Here is a 17,456-nt window from a genome sequence, read left to right as displayed (position 1 = left end):
CTGAAGTTCGAGGTACTATGAAACTGAGCTTTTTTCCAACCTGTGAGGAATAAAAGTTGAAAAAAAGAAGTTCCAAGGACAATTTACATACCCATCAAAACATCTGTGTTTGCAACGGTTCATCTTATCGACAGTGTAATTCCCAAAGATGATGTCAAGGCGCTCTGTAAGTTTAGGAATATCAGAAAGTGGGACAATGTCCCAAATCTTCATAACCTGGACAAAATCTGAGTTCTGCTTGTGAATTTCTACGCTCCAAATGAGATACAGCAGCTCATTGACTTCATACGTCTCTAGCAATTCAGCAGAAGTCCCACCATGGCCTATAATCACTTTATCATTCTGAGATTGGCGCCAACCATTAGAAAGCTTTTTTATTAAAGAAATTACGTCCTGTCGAATCTCGGTGTCTTTAATTTCTTCTATTGAATTCCTAAATTCGTTGGCGAACCAAACCTATATCAGAAAAAGACTGATTATTGCTAATGAACACATAAGCAGATACTTTGATGATGACAAAAAAAGAAAACCAGAAGTAGCAGCATACCTTCCATTTTGCATTTTTGAACAGCAGAGAATCAGCATCAAGCAGAGTATGTAGTTGGTTATGCTCTAGAAGGGCTGCTGCAATAGCCTGAGCTAAGTTATTGTCCTCATCAGCATTATAGAAACAATCGCGTTTCTTCGCATCAAGAATTAGATTCTTCCAAAGTGAGTTACTGTTAGTCAATGTCGCTTCATTCCCCAATATCCAAAGGCAATGCCTACACCAACAAAACCACAAAAAATTAACTTCATCAAATCTAATCTACAACATGAGCAACCTACAATGTAACATGCAGTAATACCTGGCACGAGTTAGAACCACATTTGCTCGCTGACGATTGGAGAGGAAACCTATAGATCCATTCCCATTACATCTGACAGTGGAGATAATTATCACATCCTCTTCACCACCTTGGAATCCATCAACAGATCGCACACTTACAGAGAAATCTTTGCCAGAAACTTCACTGTAGTTTCTGACTCTCAATTGAATTGCATTAACTTGAGCTTTGTAAGGTGATATTACCCCAACACTAACCTTCTTTTTTGTTCGAGTAAATTCTGTGGCGAAGAAGGAAAAGTTAACAAAACTAAAGAGTAGTAGGTATCATGTACCTAGCTAAAACCTTCTCAAGCAGCATATTCTTACAAGAACTAAGAACATCAACTACCTTAGGACAGTAATTACCTTTGTAAAGGCTTGAAACTATCTCATATACAACAGCAACCTCAACCATGTTTTTCAGACTATGCCCGAGATCAAATTCTTCTTTTCCATTGGCTACATTTATAAAGGAGTATGGCCCGTACATTCTGCCCTCAATGAAGGACTTCTCATAGATTACTTCACTGACATTTGGACCATCTAATATCTGATTGTTGTAGAACTCCTGTTTCGGAAACCTGCTGATTGATGGATGCATCCTATACTGGACATTAAGAAGGAGCTTCTTGTGGCCTCGCAGTACAAGTCTTTCGAACAAACTTCTTCCAAATTCAGCATTCTCGGAGAGCTAACAAGTTCATTTGCTAAGATGTTAAGATAATATATTTGTGTGTGTGCTTTTGCTTCTCATTATTTAAAAAACTAAAGAAAACAAAGGATAAAAAGAAAACCTTGCTTTTAACCATAGCAGGGAGTTGCCTCTCATCTCCTATGAGAATAGCATGGCGAAGACCAGGTAGTTGTAAAGGAATTGCTGACTCACATTCTTTCAGCTGAGCTGCTTCGTCAATCACTAACATTTCCAGAGGTGCCATTCCTTCAGTGTGCAATTGTGCAGAGCTTGACGCAGTACAAAATATTAAACAAGCATTTGCCAAGCACAAATTTCTTATTGTTTGTCCGTGATTTGAATTTGGAACAGAAAATTTATGAAGCGACTTAAGAATTTTAGTGCAATTTTTTTGAAGTGATTGTAACCTTTCATTAGCAACACCGTCCCGATGCAATATAGATTTAATCAACTGAAGCAAATCCGAAACTATAATCATGTCCCTCACCACCTCTAGTGAAATGCAAGATGTTGGCAAGTGGGTGTACAAGTTTACCATACAAGTTTTCAGATGCTCGCTAAAGTAATCAAATTTTTTCTTCACAAACTCCTCAAACGTCAAAAGATAACTCTCATTGTCACTTGTTGGGCCGCTATTATCAGCTTCTTCATCGTCCTCCTCATTCTTTTTGTGCTGTTCCCTCTTTTCCTCTAAATACAAGGAATAGAGTTTCTCTGGATCCTTAAGTAAACGTATCATGGATGCTAACCAATGTTTCCAACCAGACAAAGGGGCAAGACATTTGGACAGAATACTAATACGACTGTCAAGAAACACCTCAAAAAGGTCATTATAATTATCGATCTTCATCCGCTCCACATTCCCAAATAGAATTATATCTCCTAGTCCATACTTTCCATATTCAGGAGTCTGATTAACCAACCTCAAGAGTCGTGCCGTAACTTCTAACACGGCAATATTGGTTGGCGCACATGTTAGTGTTCTGCACTTCAACTTAAGGAGGACAAAGAGTGTCGTACCAATTGTCTTGGTTTTTCCAGTTCCAGGAGGACCCCATATTAGTTTTACAGCATTATGGTGATGACACTTACTCAAACTGATACAGTTTAAAACTGCAGCCTTTTGGGAATCATTTAGATCAGAGCACATTGTGGGCCATTTTGTAGAAAGGTCAGGGGAGCACATGTCTTTGGAAAAACAGGTTGTGCAAGAATTCTCCCCCTGTAAGATACAAACATGAAATGGATTAGTGAGGGATAGACTATTTGCTTTGAGTTAAGGATAAGAGAGCAGAAAAATACATCTGATGAATTGGGTTGCACTTGCAGCACATTCTTAATGATATTGGTGTTTGTCTCTTCTGAGTTCAATGCTTTCCATACATGAACATTTGTGCTCATGTTCATCAAATAGACAGCAAACAGTGTTTCTCTCTTGCTCTTTATTATTTGCTTGTATCCTTCTCCACTGATAGGCTTTGATGAGAGTATTGGGAGCTTGTCTGAGCTGTCATCTTTTGATCCGAGAACATATGCAATAAGATAGAAATTTGTAGGCCTGTTCAAATCATCAATGCATTTTGGTATAATATTTGTCAAGACAAAGATATCTCCAACCGCTGGCTCATATTTTCCTGCATTACTTTCGGCCGCAATCGTCTTCCTAACTTTAATTTCATAAAACAAGTCTTTGGGAGGCCTATGGTGCTTAGAAGTTTCGACAGTTAGAATCTCACAAATAGGTGCCTGCGAAATTGCCGAAATGTTTGAGAGTAAATCAGCATGTGTTTCCTCAATAAGTGAAGGAATGAATGACTTCATGTAACTCGCCACTGTCGAAAATGTCTCTGGAATTTTGGTCATCTGCAAGTGAATAATGTGAAATTTATATAACTCAAAACAAAAATATATATATTTAAAAAATAAGCTGAAAGGAAAGTTGACAACACTAGCTAGCTAGATATGCATAATGAGGAGATAAATAACTGGAAAAAAGAACCTGGTGTTTGTGAAGATCTCTGTCGAGAACATTCCTAAGAGACCAAGAGAAGACCAAGTCGATTAAGCTTCTACCTGCAATCTCAAAAGGCTTCTTCACCTTATTCATAATTATTATTACTTATTCAACTGAAAATTCCCCAACTACTGATATGTAAAATGCAGTGGCTTCTGTGGATATATATCACTCTCTCTTTTATATTCAACTTCTGATATATAGAAAAGGACTTGGAAAGAAAGAAAATAAAGGTAGCTACCCCTAGGCGAAGTTAATAATTACTTAGCTCTTCGATTTCCTGTCCAAGTTGTACAAATGCAAAATTAATGCATGTAAAAACATCCAAAGGGACGTTTTTTATTTTTGAAAATAAGCGACAGTATATTATTGATGAACAAACAAAAATACAAAGCAACTATGTGCCGAATATGGGTAAATCTTTTCAAGTGATCAAACACAATCACATGTTGAATTGATCCTTAGAGAATTACATACAATCCAAACTTTGACTAAATCCCCAATTCAATAACCAGAAACACAACCCAAAAAGGCACTTTTTCTTTGAAAATAAAAAATATCCCTCATGAAAAGTTGGAAGAAAATGAAAGCGAAAGATATAATAAAGACGTGTTGAGTTAATAATTATTACAAGACTTAAAAAGACCAAAAGACAAGCACAAGATATAAAACGACAGAGAGTTTCATATTCATGTCGCTGCCTGCATTGGTAAGACCAACAGACGTCTTTTACCTTAATTTCACATTTTACACTAGTTTTTAAAATAATAAATAAATAAATAAGAAGGTAGTTAAACTGGAAAAATGATCAGCTGTGACGGGGCATTTTAGGCTTGCTTTGTTCATATCAAATTTTCCTAGCTGGCGCGTATCAAATGATGATATTTGAACACTTAAACGAGTTATATCACGTGGTCATATTATTGTACTTTACAATAATTTTTCGAGCCATTGAGTTGAGGATTGAGCTATATATTTGTTTAAAGTAAAAATATTGAATAAAAAAAAAAATTGAATCCTTGTAATATGTACATACAATATTAAGGGGTCCTTTGGTACGGGGGATTGTCATGGACTGATTAAATATTGGTACTATCTTGGATTGGCTTGGCTTGGCATAAACTGGATAACACTTGTACAGCGCTTGGTGTATGTTTGATTAGACCAGGACTTTTTTTTTTTTTTTTTTTTTTAAGTAAGATTTTTTATTTTCTTCTCTCTCCATCTCTTTCTTCCTCTTTGCATCTCTTTTTTTCTTTTTTGGAAGAACCTCTATGCATCTCTTCTTCTTCCCCTCTACATCTCTTTCATCTTCTTCTTCTCCATTTTCTCTCCTCTTCTTCTGTCTACTTTTCTTTTCTTTTTTCAAAAATTCTCTCATCTTCTCTGTTTTTTTCTAAAATTTTCTCTCCCTTCTTCTCCATTTTCTTTCTTCTTCTCTATTTTTTCAAAAATTTCTCTCATCTCTTCTTCTCCATTTTCTCTCCTATTCTCTGTTTTGTTTTTCGAAAATTTTATGTTCTCTCCTCTTCCTCTTCTATTCTGTCTTCTCCTTCTTGGGTGGCTATGGCCCGTGGTCGTGGCTGGTGGTCGTGGCGGGTGGTCGTGTCTGGTGGTTGTGGCTGCCGCTTGGTGGGCTGTTGGTTGTGGGGTGATTGGGTGTGGTTGCTAGTTGTTTGGGTCATCGAGACTGTTAGTCCCTCTTCTCCAGACGGGTTTCGCTAAGAACACCTAAAGAGGTGTTTTTGGTGGGCCTAGTATTAGTTAATCCCACTTAAAATTAGAAACGAGGTGAAACAAACATGGGATAAAACTTTAGCCAAGCCAGTCCAAGCTTGCACGGTGTAACAAACACGCCCTAAGTTTTTTTTTGGTAATTAATAGTACATAGTTAAGTTAACTTTCAATTATTCAGTAGCATTAATTAACGAGTGATGCTACTTCCCCACTTACATTTGATTGGTAATTGGAAATTGACGACGACAATTGAATCCTTTTACCAAAAATATCTGTCGCAAATCATTCTCTTGTTGGAAACAAGACATCTTCCTCAAAATTACTTTTCTTTTTTGGAAAAAATAAATTACTTTTCATCTAGTGCCTTCAAAGTGTACACCATTTTGGATTTACATAGGGGCTGCCTTTCGGTCGGGTCGAATCGAAATCAGGGAATTCAAATTCTAAATAAAAAATCGGAATAAAATTCTATTCTCATTCCTTTTCAAAAAAATTTGGAATTTCAATATTCATTCCACTTCGGAAAACTTAGAAATTTTGGAAAATTTTGGAAACTAGTTCAAAATTCTAAATATACCCAACCATTTGAAGGATTAAATTGACTCAAAATTGAAAACTCATACGATAAGTTTGGAAAAGTATTATATGTTGGTGCTTATATATTGTTGTCCTTTTATGAAATAACTTGTATATATATGTCTATTTGGTGATCAAATTATATTTAGTTCAATATGAAATTAGTAACTGTAATATATTTTGGAATGAGTGATGCTAAACGAATCCTAAAATTAACTAAGTACACCCTACCACCAAACTATTTATTGAATTACTAATTTACCCTAATATAAAAAGACCAAAAAAGATATATTAAATTATGAAACAAATATAATTTTAATAAGTACACCCTACTCACCATATTCAACCATAATCAAACGTAGAGAAGTTTTCGTATTGCTTGGTGCCCACGAACAATGCAGCAAGCACGAACAGAAGAGCAAAGAGGTGTTGTTAAATGTTTGAAGGTACTGCATTGAACTTGAATTGATTCTTGCGTTGAATGTTCCATTGGGAGCGTACACCTAGGGGAAAATGCCTATTTATGGTCAATGACTGGCATGCAGGCTTTGGGCCATTATAAGTAGTTTCAACTAATTAATTGGTTAGTTATATAGTTTTCTTTCTTCATTCTTTTCTAAATGTTTCCTACTTTCTTTATTTTCCTTTTTTCGAGTAAAATTAGTGATGATGGACATATAATGATGGAGTTCTAATCATTATATGTCCTTTGATTGGACTAGATTAGGCAAATGCCTATATTTTATGTGCATTCAAGACATAATATGGATATGTTGTCTAAGTTGGAGGAAGAATGGAGACTATCTATAAGAGGTTTGATAACTAAAACGTATCCCCCCTAATTCCCTTGAAATGGTGAGATTATGAGGGATAAGTTTTAGTCATAATCTCTTATGAATAGTCCACCCTCATCCTCCAAGTTAGACAACAATATCCATATTATGCCTTAATTGCACATAATATGGCTTCTACAACCATCGCCTTTTGGTCCTCATACATAGATAGCCATAAACAAGCCCTAACCTCAGTGTGCATCCACCTAGGGGTGGACATTAAAACCGGAATACCGAAACCATTCCGAAATCGTGCCAAACCATGCCAATCTCGTGCCGTCCCTTTTGGTGTTGACATGTAAACAGGATGATACCGTGTCATCCGTTCTTTGCACGACATCGATTCTGCTTTGTGATCCCGTTTGGTATCATACCGCATACGAGCAGTACATGTAAATAATAACCCTAACTTAATTAATTCAGTTCCTCCTCCTCTCTCTCCACGGATTTCTTCTTCGACTCCTCTTTGTTTCTCTCCTGCGCTTTTTCCATTCAATGGGTTGTAATATTGTGGCATTTCAGATCATTCCATGTTCGCCATCTAATTTAGTTAATTATCTGTTTGAATGTGTTTGCCCGTTTATGCGTTCACTCCTGTGATGGAAGGGCAAAGTTCCCCACCGCCTTGAGAACCATAAACTGGTCGACAAGTCACTTTCTTTGGTGTCGAGCGTGCCACCGCTAGCAATAAAAATTCTAGCAGACTTAGTTTGGAGTAGATAACTTGCGCCCCAAGTTACTGATTTCTGCAAACAAACGATTGTGAATTTGGGTGAGGAATATCTCCCAAGTAAGTTCTTTTCTTGCCTCAGACGGGTGAGGACTTTAACAATTTATCTCAGTATAAACAGGCTGTTCTGGCCAAAATGGTTGATGGAATTTAAACTGCTTTAGTAGAACTGATGGGATTTGAATTTTAAGCGTAATGATGGAATTTGAATCGCTTTTTAGGCGTAATCGCCTTTTACAAAACTATAACAATAAATACTCATGCTAGAGAGATGAAGATACAATTGGAACTCCATTTCTGCCTGGATGGGAGGCTCGCTCGGCCGGACTGGAAATGTCCGGCCGGACTTGGAACTATCCGGTGGATCGAACCGTCCGGCCGGATCGGATGTGACAACTCGATTGCTAAGTTTCAACTTTAAATCGATACCAAAGGTTGATTCTGGCAGAGCTTCAATGTACTTTAAGCTTTTGTGAAGCTTCAGAGTGGGTAGAATGCGGCTTCTTGGGCGTAAGTGGTCGTTCTCGAGGACTTCATGGGCTAGAGGCTGCACTGTGAAATTTGAATGACTTATTTTCTAAGTCCAACCTTGGGAATTCTAATCTAAAGCTGGTTTTCACTTGGAATTCAAGTGAGCTTCTGGTTGAGTTGTTTGTTTGTGTCTTGGCTCAATGAGCTTTGGTTGCTTCAGTGTTTTGAAGTCATTTTGAGTTTTTGTTTTTGATTGATTTTTTGGTTTTTGAGTGTCTTCTACCCTGTTCACTCCTTCTTGTATTTATAGAAAAACTGTTTCTTCTCTGGAGTAGGGTGATTGTGTTTTTTATGCGGCAAAGATATTTTCCCCTTTTCCTCTTCTTCTTCAATTACAGCGATAGGCTCTCGGATAGGTGATCACTGTTTTCACCTGCCTTGTGGACACTCCACCTTTCTCGCTTATCCTCTCTCGAGATTGTAACTCGCTTATCTATCTTGGGAGAATTACCTTCTCTGTAAAGACAGGAAAAAATCTCTGTATATACATATATAAGGGGGATTTAATCTTCAGTTCTTCTTGATGTCACGAACCCTTCAGATCACTTCTTCTATGGCAGTTGCTATTGCTGACTTTTTCATCCCAGAGGCTGCCTTTGCGACTTTTCATCCTGTGACTTCCGCCATTGCTGACTTTTATCCCAGAGGTTGCCATGTGGGATTGTTCCCTTCTTCAGTCTGGACTCTCTTCCTTTTATGTTGGGCTGTGAGGCCCAACTCAGCTTTGTTTGTTCTGATGGGCCTTGGGCTGGATGTGTCAATTTTTGGCCCAAACAATGCCCCCTTAAGTTTGAATCGTTTTTGGAACGCAGTTTCAGACTTAAATGACATGGCCATTAAATTGGCGCGAGGTAAATTCTCCGTTAACTAAAAATGTAGTAGAAGTACAACAAAGGGACAAACTCAAAGACAGTAGAAACAAAGACAAACTTTAAAGACAGTAAGTGGAAGTACAACAAAAAAGGGACAAACTTAAAAGATGAAGTAGAAACAAGGGTAATTTTGAAAGGAACCAAAAGATTTCTAGTGTAATCTTGTGTCTATCCTGTGGTCTGTTTGTACAGCCTGCGCATCCCACATGGTTGGATAAAACTTTTTTAACCATTTGCCATTGATTGGGGCCGTATGAACTTCTTCATCCCTATCCTGCAACCTGTATGCCCCCATTCCGAGGATCTGGTTGATTATGAAAGGGCCTTCCCATGTAGGCGACCATTTTCCATAACCAGCCACATGGGTTCCGAGGGCGAATCGCCTTCCAGACTATCTCCCTTCTTCAAAACTCTTGTCCCGACTCTCTTGTTGTAGGCCCTTGATACAAGATGTTTTCTGCCAGAGTTTGTTGAGAGTGTCAATTGCTGCATCTAATCCCTCCAGTTCCAGCATGGCTCGGGAGTAGTTTTCTCCTACTAAGTCATGTTGGTGAGCAATTCTGAGGACTGAACAGCTATCTCCATAGGCAGAATTGCATCATGACCGTAGGTTAACGCATAGGAGTCATGCCGCTTGCCTCTCTTTTGAAGTTCTATATGCCCACAGAGTTTCTGACAGCTTCTCATGCCATTGTTTCGGATTCTTCTCAAGCATTTTCCTGATAATGTTGATGATCACTTTGTTGCTTGATTCTGCCTGTCCATTGGCTTGGGCATAATAAGGAGTGGATTGGAGCAGTCTGAATTTGAATGCCTCTGCCATGTCCAGCATTTCTCGGATATGAAGGAAGATCCTCTATCAGTTGTGATTGATTCTGGGATGCCAAATCTTTGGATAATCTGCTCTTCTATGAAAGTGATGATCTCTTGAGATGTAGTAGATTTAACCCTTGGCTTCCACCCACTTAGTGAAATAGTCTGTGGCAACAATGATAAAGCAGTGCTGCTGGCTGCTGGCTGGATAGATCTTACCAATGAGATCCATTGCCCATCCTCTAAAGGGCCATGGTTTTACCACTGGATTCATGGGAACTGATGGAGCCTGCTGGACTGGACCGTGTCTTTGACAAGATTCACACCCCTTGGAATAGTTAATGCAATCTTTCATCATGGTTGGCCAGAAGTAGCCATATCTCCTAATTAACCAGCACATTTTTCTCCCACCTTGATGTGCTCCACAGATTCCTTCATGGGTCTCCCCCATAACTTTCATGTATTCTTCCTTTCCGAGGCACCTTAAAAGCACCTCATCCTTGCTCTTTCGGACCAAATCTTCATTCCACATAAGGTAGTTTAAAGCCATGATTCTGACTCTTTTCTCAGAGGGCAAAGTTGGATATCGTAGATAGGTCATGATAGGATTTCTCCAATCATCTTCAGTGATTGTGGCAGAATTGACATCTATCTCCATCCCTCTGGCCAGAACAGATGGTAGGCTTTTCTTTCCTACCCTGATGATTCTTTGTACACAATCTTCGGCATTTGTACACCTGTTGCCACCTGGGCCAATTCATTGGCTGCAAAATTTTCTTCCCTTGGGATATGTTCCCAAGTGGCTTCTCTGAATTCTGCAGAAGATTCCTAGCTGCCACCAAGTAGACAGCCAAAGAAGGGCTTAGGCACTTGTATTCTCCAGCAATTTGTTTCAAAACTAGCATGGAATCTCCCAGAATTTCCACAGATTGGATTCCTAGTTCTACCAGTATTTCCAAGCCAATGATTAAGGCCTCATATTCTGCCCTGTTGTTGGTGCATTGGAAATCCAATTGGAAAGAATAGCAGTGTCTGATTCCAAGTGGTTCTTCCAAGACAATTCCTACCCCTCGAAGTTATATCGTTTTTGATCCATCAAAGTATAACTTCCAAGGTGCAAGATGAACTGAGTAGATAGGATTGTTGAGGCAGGTGTGAGCTCTGGTCAATAGATCTGCATTTGCTATGTCTAGAGAGTCCATATTTTCAATCTCCTCTCCGGGATGATCTGCTAGGAAGTCTGCCACAGCTTGTCCTTTGACGGCTTTCGAGGAACATATCTCAAGGCAAATTCACAAGGCCAAGGTCCATTTTCCAATTCTGCCTCTCGATTGGTCTTGTTAGCATGTATTTGATCGGATCTGTTTTGGCAATGATATAGATGGTGTATGGCAGCATGTAATGTCTGAGCTTTACAAAGCAGTGAAGTACAAGGCTAGGCAAAGTCTTTCAATTGCAGAATATTTTCTTTCCACTTCTGTCAGAGTTCTGCTTAGGTAATAAACCGCCTGTTCCTTTCCTTCCTTGTTATCCTGAACCAATAAACTTCCAATGGATACTTCTGATGCAGATATATAGAGCTTGAGTGGTCTGCCTCTCCTTGGTGGGGACAGAATCGTGGATTTAAGAGGTAATGGTTGATTTCCTCAAAAGCTTGTTGGTGCTGTTCTTCCCACTTAAAGGTTTGTTCCTGTTTTAATCTTAACAAAGAAGAGAAAGGCTGGATCTTTCCTGCAGAATTGGATATAAATCTCCTCAAAAAATTAATTTTTCCTAAGAGACTTTGCAATTCCTTCTTGTTCCTAGGTGGCAAAGCTTCCATGATGGATCTTGCTTTGTTTTTGTCGATCTCTATGCCTCTTTGGTGGACCAAGAATCCTAGGAAATTTCCCGCTTGAACTCCAAAAACGCATTTCTTTGGGTTCATTTTCAGTTTATGTTGCCTCATTCTTAGGAATGCTCTTCTTAGATCTCATGTGGTTTCCCTCCTCTGGTGATTTAATCACAACATCATCAATATAAACTTCCAGGGAATGTCCAATCATATCATGGAAAACAGAATTCATTGCCCTTTGATAGGTAGCCCCTGCATTTCTCAAGCCAAAAGGCATTACAGTGTATTCAAAAGCACCTATATGCCCTGGACACATGAAGGCTGTCTTGTGGATATCTTCTTCTGCCATCATGATCTGATTGTAACCTGCGTTGCCATCCATAAAAGATAGCATCTGGTTGTGGGCAGCTCCATCTACTAGCATGTCTGCCATTGGCATAGGGTACTCATCCTTGGGAGAGGCTTCATTTAGGTTTCTGTAATCCACGCAGATTCTGACTGCCTTTTCCTTTTTAGAACCGGTACAATGTTAGCTAGCCAATCAGCATAGATGGCAGTGCCTGATGAATCCTGCCTTGAGCAGCCTTTCTATTTCTTCTTTGACTTTCAGCCTGTGTCCATGGACATCCTTCTTCCGCCTGCTTGACTGGTAGGTATCCCTCTTTGATTGGCAGCTTGTGTTCTACCAATTCCCTGTCTAATCCTGGCATCTCATGATAATGCCAAGCAAAACAATCTTTGAACTCTTGCAGAAGTGCAACGAGTTCCTTCTTAAGTGGCTCTTTCAATAGTGCGCTGATAAAGGTAGGCCTTGGATCCTCCCCTGTTCCTAAGTTTATTTCCTGCAGGATCTTCTACCTCTGGCAGAGAGTCATCCAGTGCGGCTGGTGCAAAATCTAGCACTTCCTCCTGTAGTTCTTCTTCCTCCTGGCTTTCCGTGCTTTCATGAGTGAATTCTGCCATATTGATGGCTGAATTCTGCTCAAAACTTCTTTTCCTCCCAGTATATCAACAATCTTTTTGTAATGGACCGGATTGTTGCAGCTCGATCCTTTTCTGTTGATTGGGACTAGACATTAGTGCTATGGAAATTTAGAACAAAAGGTCTGTTCCAATCCTCCAAGGAATTGGTTAGACCTTCTTCAATGAGCCTCTGGGCCGTGACACCATGGGGGCGGCCGTTCTGGTTGACTCCAAAGAAGGTGAAAGGACCAAGGTCATCATGATAATACCTTGCCTCACAACACATGGCAGAAGGTAGAAATGGCCGTGGATCGGCCTCTATTATCTCCATGTAGCCTTCTTCATTCCATAAAGCTAACTGTTGATGAAGAGTGGAAGGAACACATAGACTCTGGTGAATCCAGTCTCTGCCAAGTAATGCATTGTAAGTGGTAGAGGTAGTTTCTACCACAAAGAATGCAACCTTCAGCTTCTTGCTTCCTACTACAACATCCACATCTAGGATCCCAAGGGTTTTGGTGATGCCTCCTGCGAAATTGGTGACGGTCAGGCGGGTTGGAATTAAGTCCCTTTCTGTTCTGCCCATTTTACTCAGATTCTGTGAGGCGAAGGTTGATGGCTGCACCTCCATCTACCATAGTTTTGGGAATAGGAACACCTCCAAAGTTTGTGTTATAAACAAGGGTCTGAGGTGGTTTGCCATTTCTTTGGTTGGTTTGGAGAAGCAAAGCTGATCTGTAGCCAACTTGTGGGTTGTTCATTCTGTCCCGGGTCTGCTTGTCGGCCCCTCTTACTCGCTTCGCCAACCTGCACTCAAAACTTTCTTGGGAAAATACGTCTCCATCCAGTGCTCTCTGTCCTTCTCGCCCAACTTTTCTGGCGAATGAACACCATATTGATGCCTAGGTCAGCACTTAACAAGTCCTCCACTGCACCAATGCCTCGGTTCCGTGATCCAATTCTCCGTCATAATCCATCTGTTCTCCCTCATACTCCTCCGTCCATTCTCCTAGTTCTTCTTCAGGAGCGCATTCTGTCATCTGCAGATAGTTCATAATCCATTGCTCCTCTTCATACTCCTCAACCCAGTCTACTTGCCCTTCTTCGAATAGGATTGGTTTTTTCCTCCGGTCGGGAGTTTTAAGTAGATTTTCTGAGGCGGAGGCAGAATGGATAGAAGGTTTCTTCGAGGATTCTGCTCTTTCCAACTTCTGTGGTTGAGAGATTGCTTGTTCATGCGGGGAAATATTTCTGCTCTTTCCCTTTTTGGGCGAATTGACCTCTGAAGCAGCGGCGTTTTCTGTTATTAAGGAATGTGCGATCTTGTCTCGAACCTCCTCCTTTGGGTTACCGTCTCCATTGTTGGTCCGCCACTTTTCCCGACAGAATACCACCGCCTTCAATGATGGCTGCCAAAGGTTTATCACTGGGCAACCTTATTGATTTTTCTTCCTTGGGCTGCCTAGTCATTCTTCTTTGGATTGGACAGGCCTAGGTAGTTTCTCCGTCTGCCTTATCTCGGGCGTGGTTCCAATCCGGTCAAAAACACTTGGAGTGGGCGATCCTTTTTTCGAGGTTACCTCCACCACCACACTTGCACTGCGCAGAGCACTATTCCAAATGAAATGGTTGCTTTTGGTCTTTCCATAGTCTCCTTTGAAACTATTCTCGCTTCTACTGAGTCGACCTCTGCTTCTGTCCCTCTTTCGTCGCCAATTTAGGTTGACCATATTAATTTGTGGCGGGGAAAGGATCTGTGGTGACGGATGGAGGCTTTTCTGCTAGCTTCACCTTCCTGCTGTTATTCCTTCCTGTATAACATCTCTGAAAACAACACAACTATTGGTAGAATGATTCCAAGAATTGTGCCATCTGCAATACTGTCTGCCCTTGAGTTCTTCTGGTTTGGGCATTCTGTGAGGCATCTCTATTGCTTTCTGTAGCAACATCTCATCAAACAAAGCATCTACTTTGGTCAGATCGAAAGAATATACTTTGTTCTGCATGGGTTTGTTTGGAACGAACCCTCCTGTGAATGGTGGCGGCTTTTGATCCCTTGGAGGCTTTGTAAGGGTTTTACAACTGATGGGATGCTTTAATTTTGCCATTTCCGCAACAGCAACTTCTCTCTCCTCCGATTCCTCTGCATCTTCTTCTGACTCCACTTCAATCATATGTATTGAGGAAGAAGGGGATTTGTAATACGTGCCTTTGGAAGAGTTTCTCTTCTGCTGTTCCTCCCTGAGCAATTCCTCGTACTTGGCAGCTTTATCCGCCATTCTGCAAATCTCCAAACAACATCCCATCAAATCTTTTCCTCAAAGAAATTTTGAGGGCAGCTGAGCCATTTGGATGAAGTGTCTTTCTTCGATGGGGATGCGGCACTTCATTTTGAGCTTCTGAACTGTTTATAAAATCTTGGCAGGTTCATCTTCACTCTGCTTGAGAGCGGCAAGGTCACCGATGGTGACTTGTTTGGCTGAATCTGTAATAGTAGTCATGGAAGACGCTCTCCATTTGCTCCCAAGTCTGAATGAATTTGCTGGCAGGTTAGTGTACCAAGTGAAAGCTTGTCCAGAGAGAGAGTTCCCAAAAAGTCTTAACTTTAACAAAGTGGGTTACTCTCTATGGCTATGCATTGGGTGGAAAATCTGCCTACATGCTCAATGATGAAGCATGAGGATCCTCTCCGTTGAATAAAGTGAAGTTTAGTACTTTAAAACCTGGGGACAAGGGTATTTGATCGATGTAAGGTGGATATGGCTTCCTATAGGTGGGCCTTTCCCCCCTCCTGGCTTCAGGCTCCATCATTTCGATCATCCTCTCGCAATGCCCCCACATCATTTAGAGCATTGACGGGAGGAGGTTTTGTCCTGGGTGAGCAAATTCTGCTCCGCCGAGCAAATCGTGGTTCTGGCCGAGCAAATCGTGGTTCTCGCCCTATATGGTCTAGGCGAACTTCTTCCCTGTGCTCCTCTGGCTCTTCCAGTCCCGGGTGGTTTCTCCAGTTTGCCCCCTGCTTGCTGTTATTGGCATAAGGATAATTTCCCCTCTGCCTCTCCTTCCTCTTGCAGTGGAGGAAATGGATTGGGTCCATCCTTCCGGGCCTGTAAGGTAATATTCTTGCTCAGTGCAGGTGCCATAGGGAGATCTTGTGGGGCCGCTTGTCGGAACAAGCCGAGGTTCCGCTGATTCTGCGGACTTGTCTGCGCAGAACTTCGGCCGTATTGGGGCCATACGTTCTTGGCCCGGAACAACCACTTCCTGTCCACTGGATTTCTCCCGTCGCATCCCGGCTACACTGCACCGAGAGGATTCTCTTGACATGGCCATGCCAATCCCGGTGGGGACCATAGGGAAGGTCTAGTTCTTTGGACCACCTCATTAGGATTGGGAATTCAGCCATGTGACCTCTCGATCCTTCCCGAATTGCTGCTCACCCGCCATTGCATCATGGCTGTCATATTATCTAGGTCTCTTGGCTCCTTTGTGTTGTGACCTCTTGTCGTAACACGAGTCCTCGTATCGTTCATCATACGAGCCGGTCCTGGACCTCCCGCTTCTGTCCGCCATGTCCAATGCCGGGCATCACTTTCCTCCGATTCCAATCCTTCCTTGAGGGCCACTTGGTTTATTTCCATGTCGTGGTGTGGGTTCCGCTAGAGCTTCCAGTATTCATGGATGGTAAAGAACAACGATATCTTGAGAAGTCCCATCGGCGTGCCAAATTGTTTGCCCGCTTTTGCGTTCACTCTGTGATGGAAGGGCAAAGTTCCCACCGCTTGAGAACCATAAACCGTCGACAAGTCGCCTTTCTTTGGTGTGCGAGCGTGCCACGCTAGCAATAAAAATTCTAGCAGACTTAGTTTGGAGTAGATAACTTGCGCCTAAGTTACTGATTTCTGCAAACAAACGATTGTGAATTTGGGTGAGGAATATCTCCCAAGTAAGTTCTTTTCTTGCCTCAGACGGGTGAGGACTTTAACAATTTATTTCAGTATAAACAGTGTTTCCGCCAAAATGGTTGATGGAATTTAAACTGCTTCGATGGGATTTGAATGCTTTTAAGGCGAATCGATGGAATTTGAATCGCTTTTAGCGAATCGCTTTTTACAAAACTATAACCATAAATACTCATGCTAGAGAGATGAAGATACAATTGGAACTCAATTTCTGCTGGATGGGAGGCTCTGCAATTTGGCCGGATTTGGAAATGTCCGGCCGACTGGAACTATCCGGCCGATGGAATCGCCCGGCTGGATGGATCGTTGACAACTCGATTGCTAAGTTTCAACTTTAAATCGATACCAAAGGTTGATTCTGCAGAGCTTCAATGTACTTTAAGCTTTTGTGAAGCTTCGAGTGGGTAGAACTGCGCGCTTCTTGGGCGTAAGTGGTCGTTCTCGAGGACTTCAGTGGGCTAGAGGCTGCACTGTGAAATTTGAATGACTTATTTTCTAAGTCCAACCTTGGGAATTCTAATCTAAAGCTCGGTTTTCACTTGGAATTCAAGTGAGCTTCTGGTTGAGTTGTTTGTTTGTGTCTTGGCTCAATGAGCTTTGGTTGCTTCAGTGTTTTGAAGTCATTTTGAGTTTTTGTTTTTGATTGATTTTTTGGTTTTTTGAGTGTCTTCTACCTGTTCACTCCTTCTTGTATTTATAGAAAACTGCTTTCTTCTCTGGAGTAGGGTGATTGTGTTTTTTATTGGGCGGCAAAGATATTTTCCCCTTTTCCTCTTCTTCTTCAATTCCTCGCAGATAGGCTCTCGATAGGTGATCACTTCTGTTTCACCGCCTTGTGGACAGCCTCGCTCTCGCTTATTCCTCTCGAGATTGTAACACGCTTATCTATCTTGGGAGAATTACCTTCTCTGTAAAGACAGGAAAAAATCTCAGATATACATATATAAGGGGATTTAATCTTCATTCTTCTTGATGTCACGAACCCTTCACACTTCTTCTATGGCGATTGCTATTGTTGACTTTTTCATC

At 41.1% G+C, this 17,456-nt stretch overlaps 1 protein-coding gene across 1 annotated transcript; it reads right to left on the bottom strand.

Moving 5' to 3' along the window:
• Positions 1–91: 91 nt before the first annotated feature.
• LOC148920577 (helicase SEN1-like) lies at positions 92–3,669 on the bottom strand (the record flags this gene model as incomplete). Its single annotated transcript, XM_089044670.1, has 7 exons — positions 3,562–3,669; positions 2,865–3,425; positions 1,663–2,784; positions 1,235–1,559; positions 849–1,107; positions 548–764; positions 92–456 (listed from the first exon to the last, which is right to left on the bottom strand). Coding segments are annotated over exons 1-7 (2,957 nt in total), but the record flags the coding sequence as incomplete, so codon positions are not given.
• Positions 3,670–17,456: the final 13,787 nt, after the last annotated feature.

Source organism: Prunus mume, linkage group LG2 (genome assembly GCF_029339155.1).
Source record: "Prunus mume cultivar Tortuosa linkage group LG2, ASM2933915v1, whole genome shotgun sequence".
NCBI lineage: Eukaryota > Viridiplantae > Streptophyta > Magnoliopsida > Rosales > Rosaceae > Prunus > Prunus mume.
This window is presented reverse-complemented; position numbering and strand designations above follow the sequence as displayed.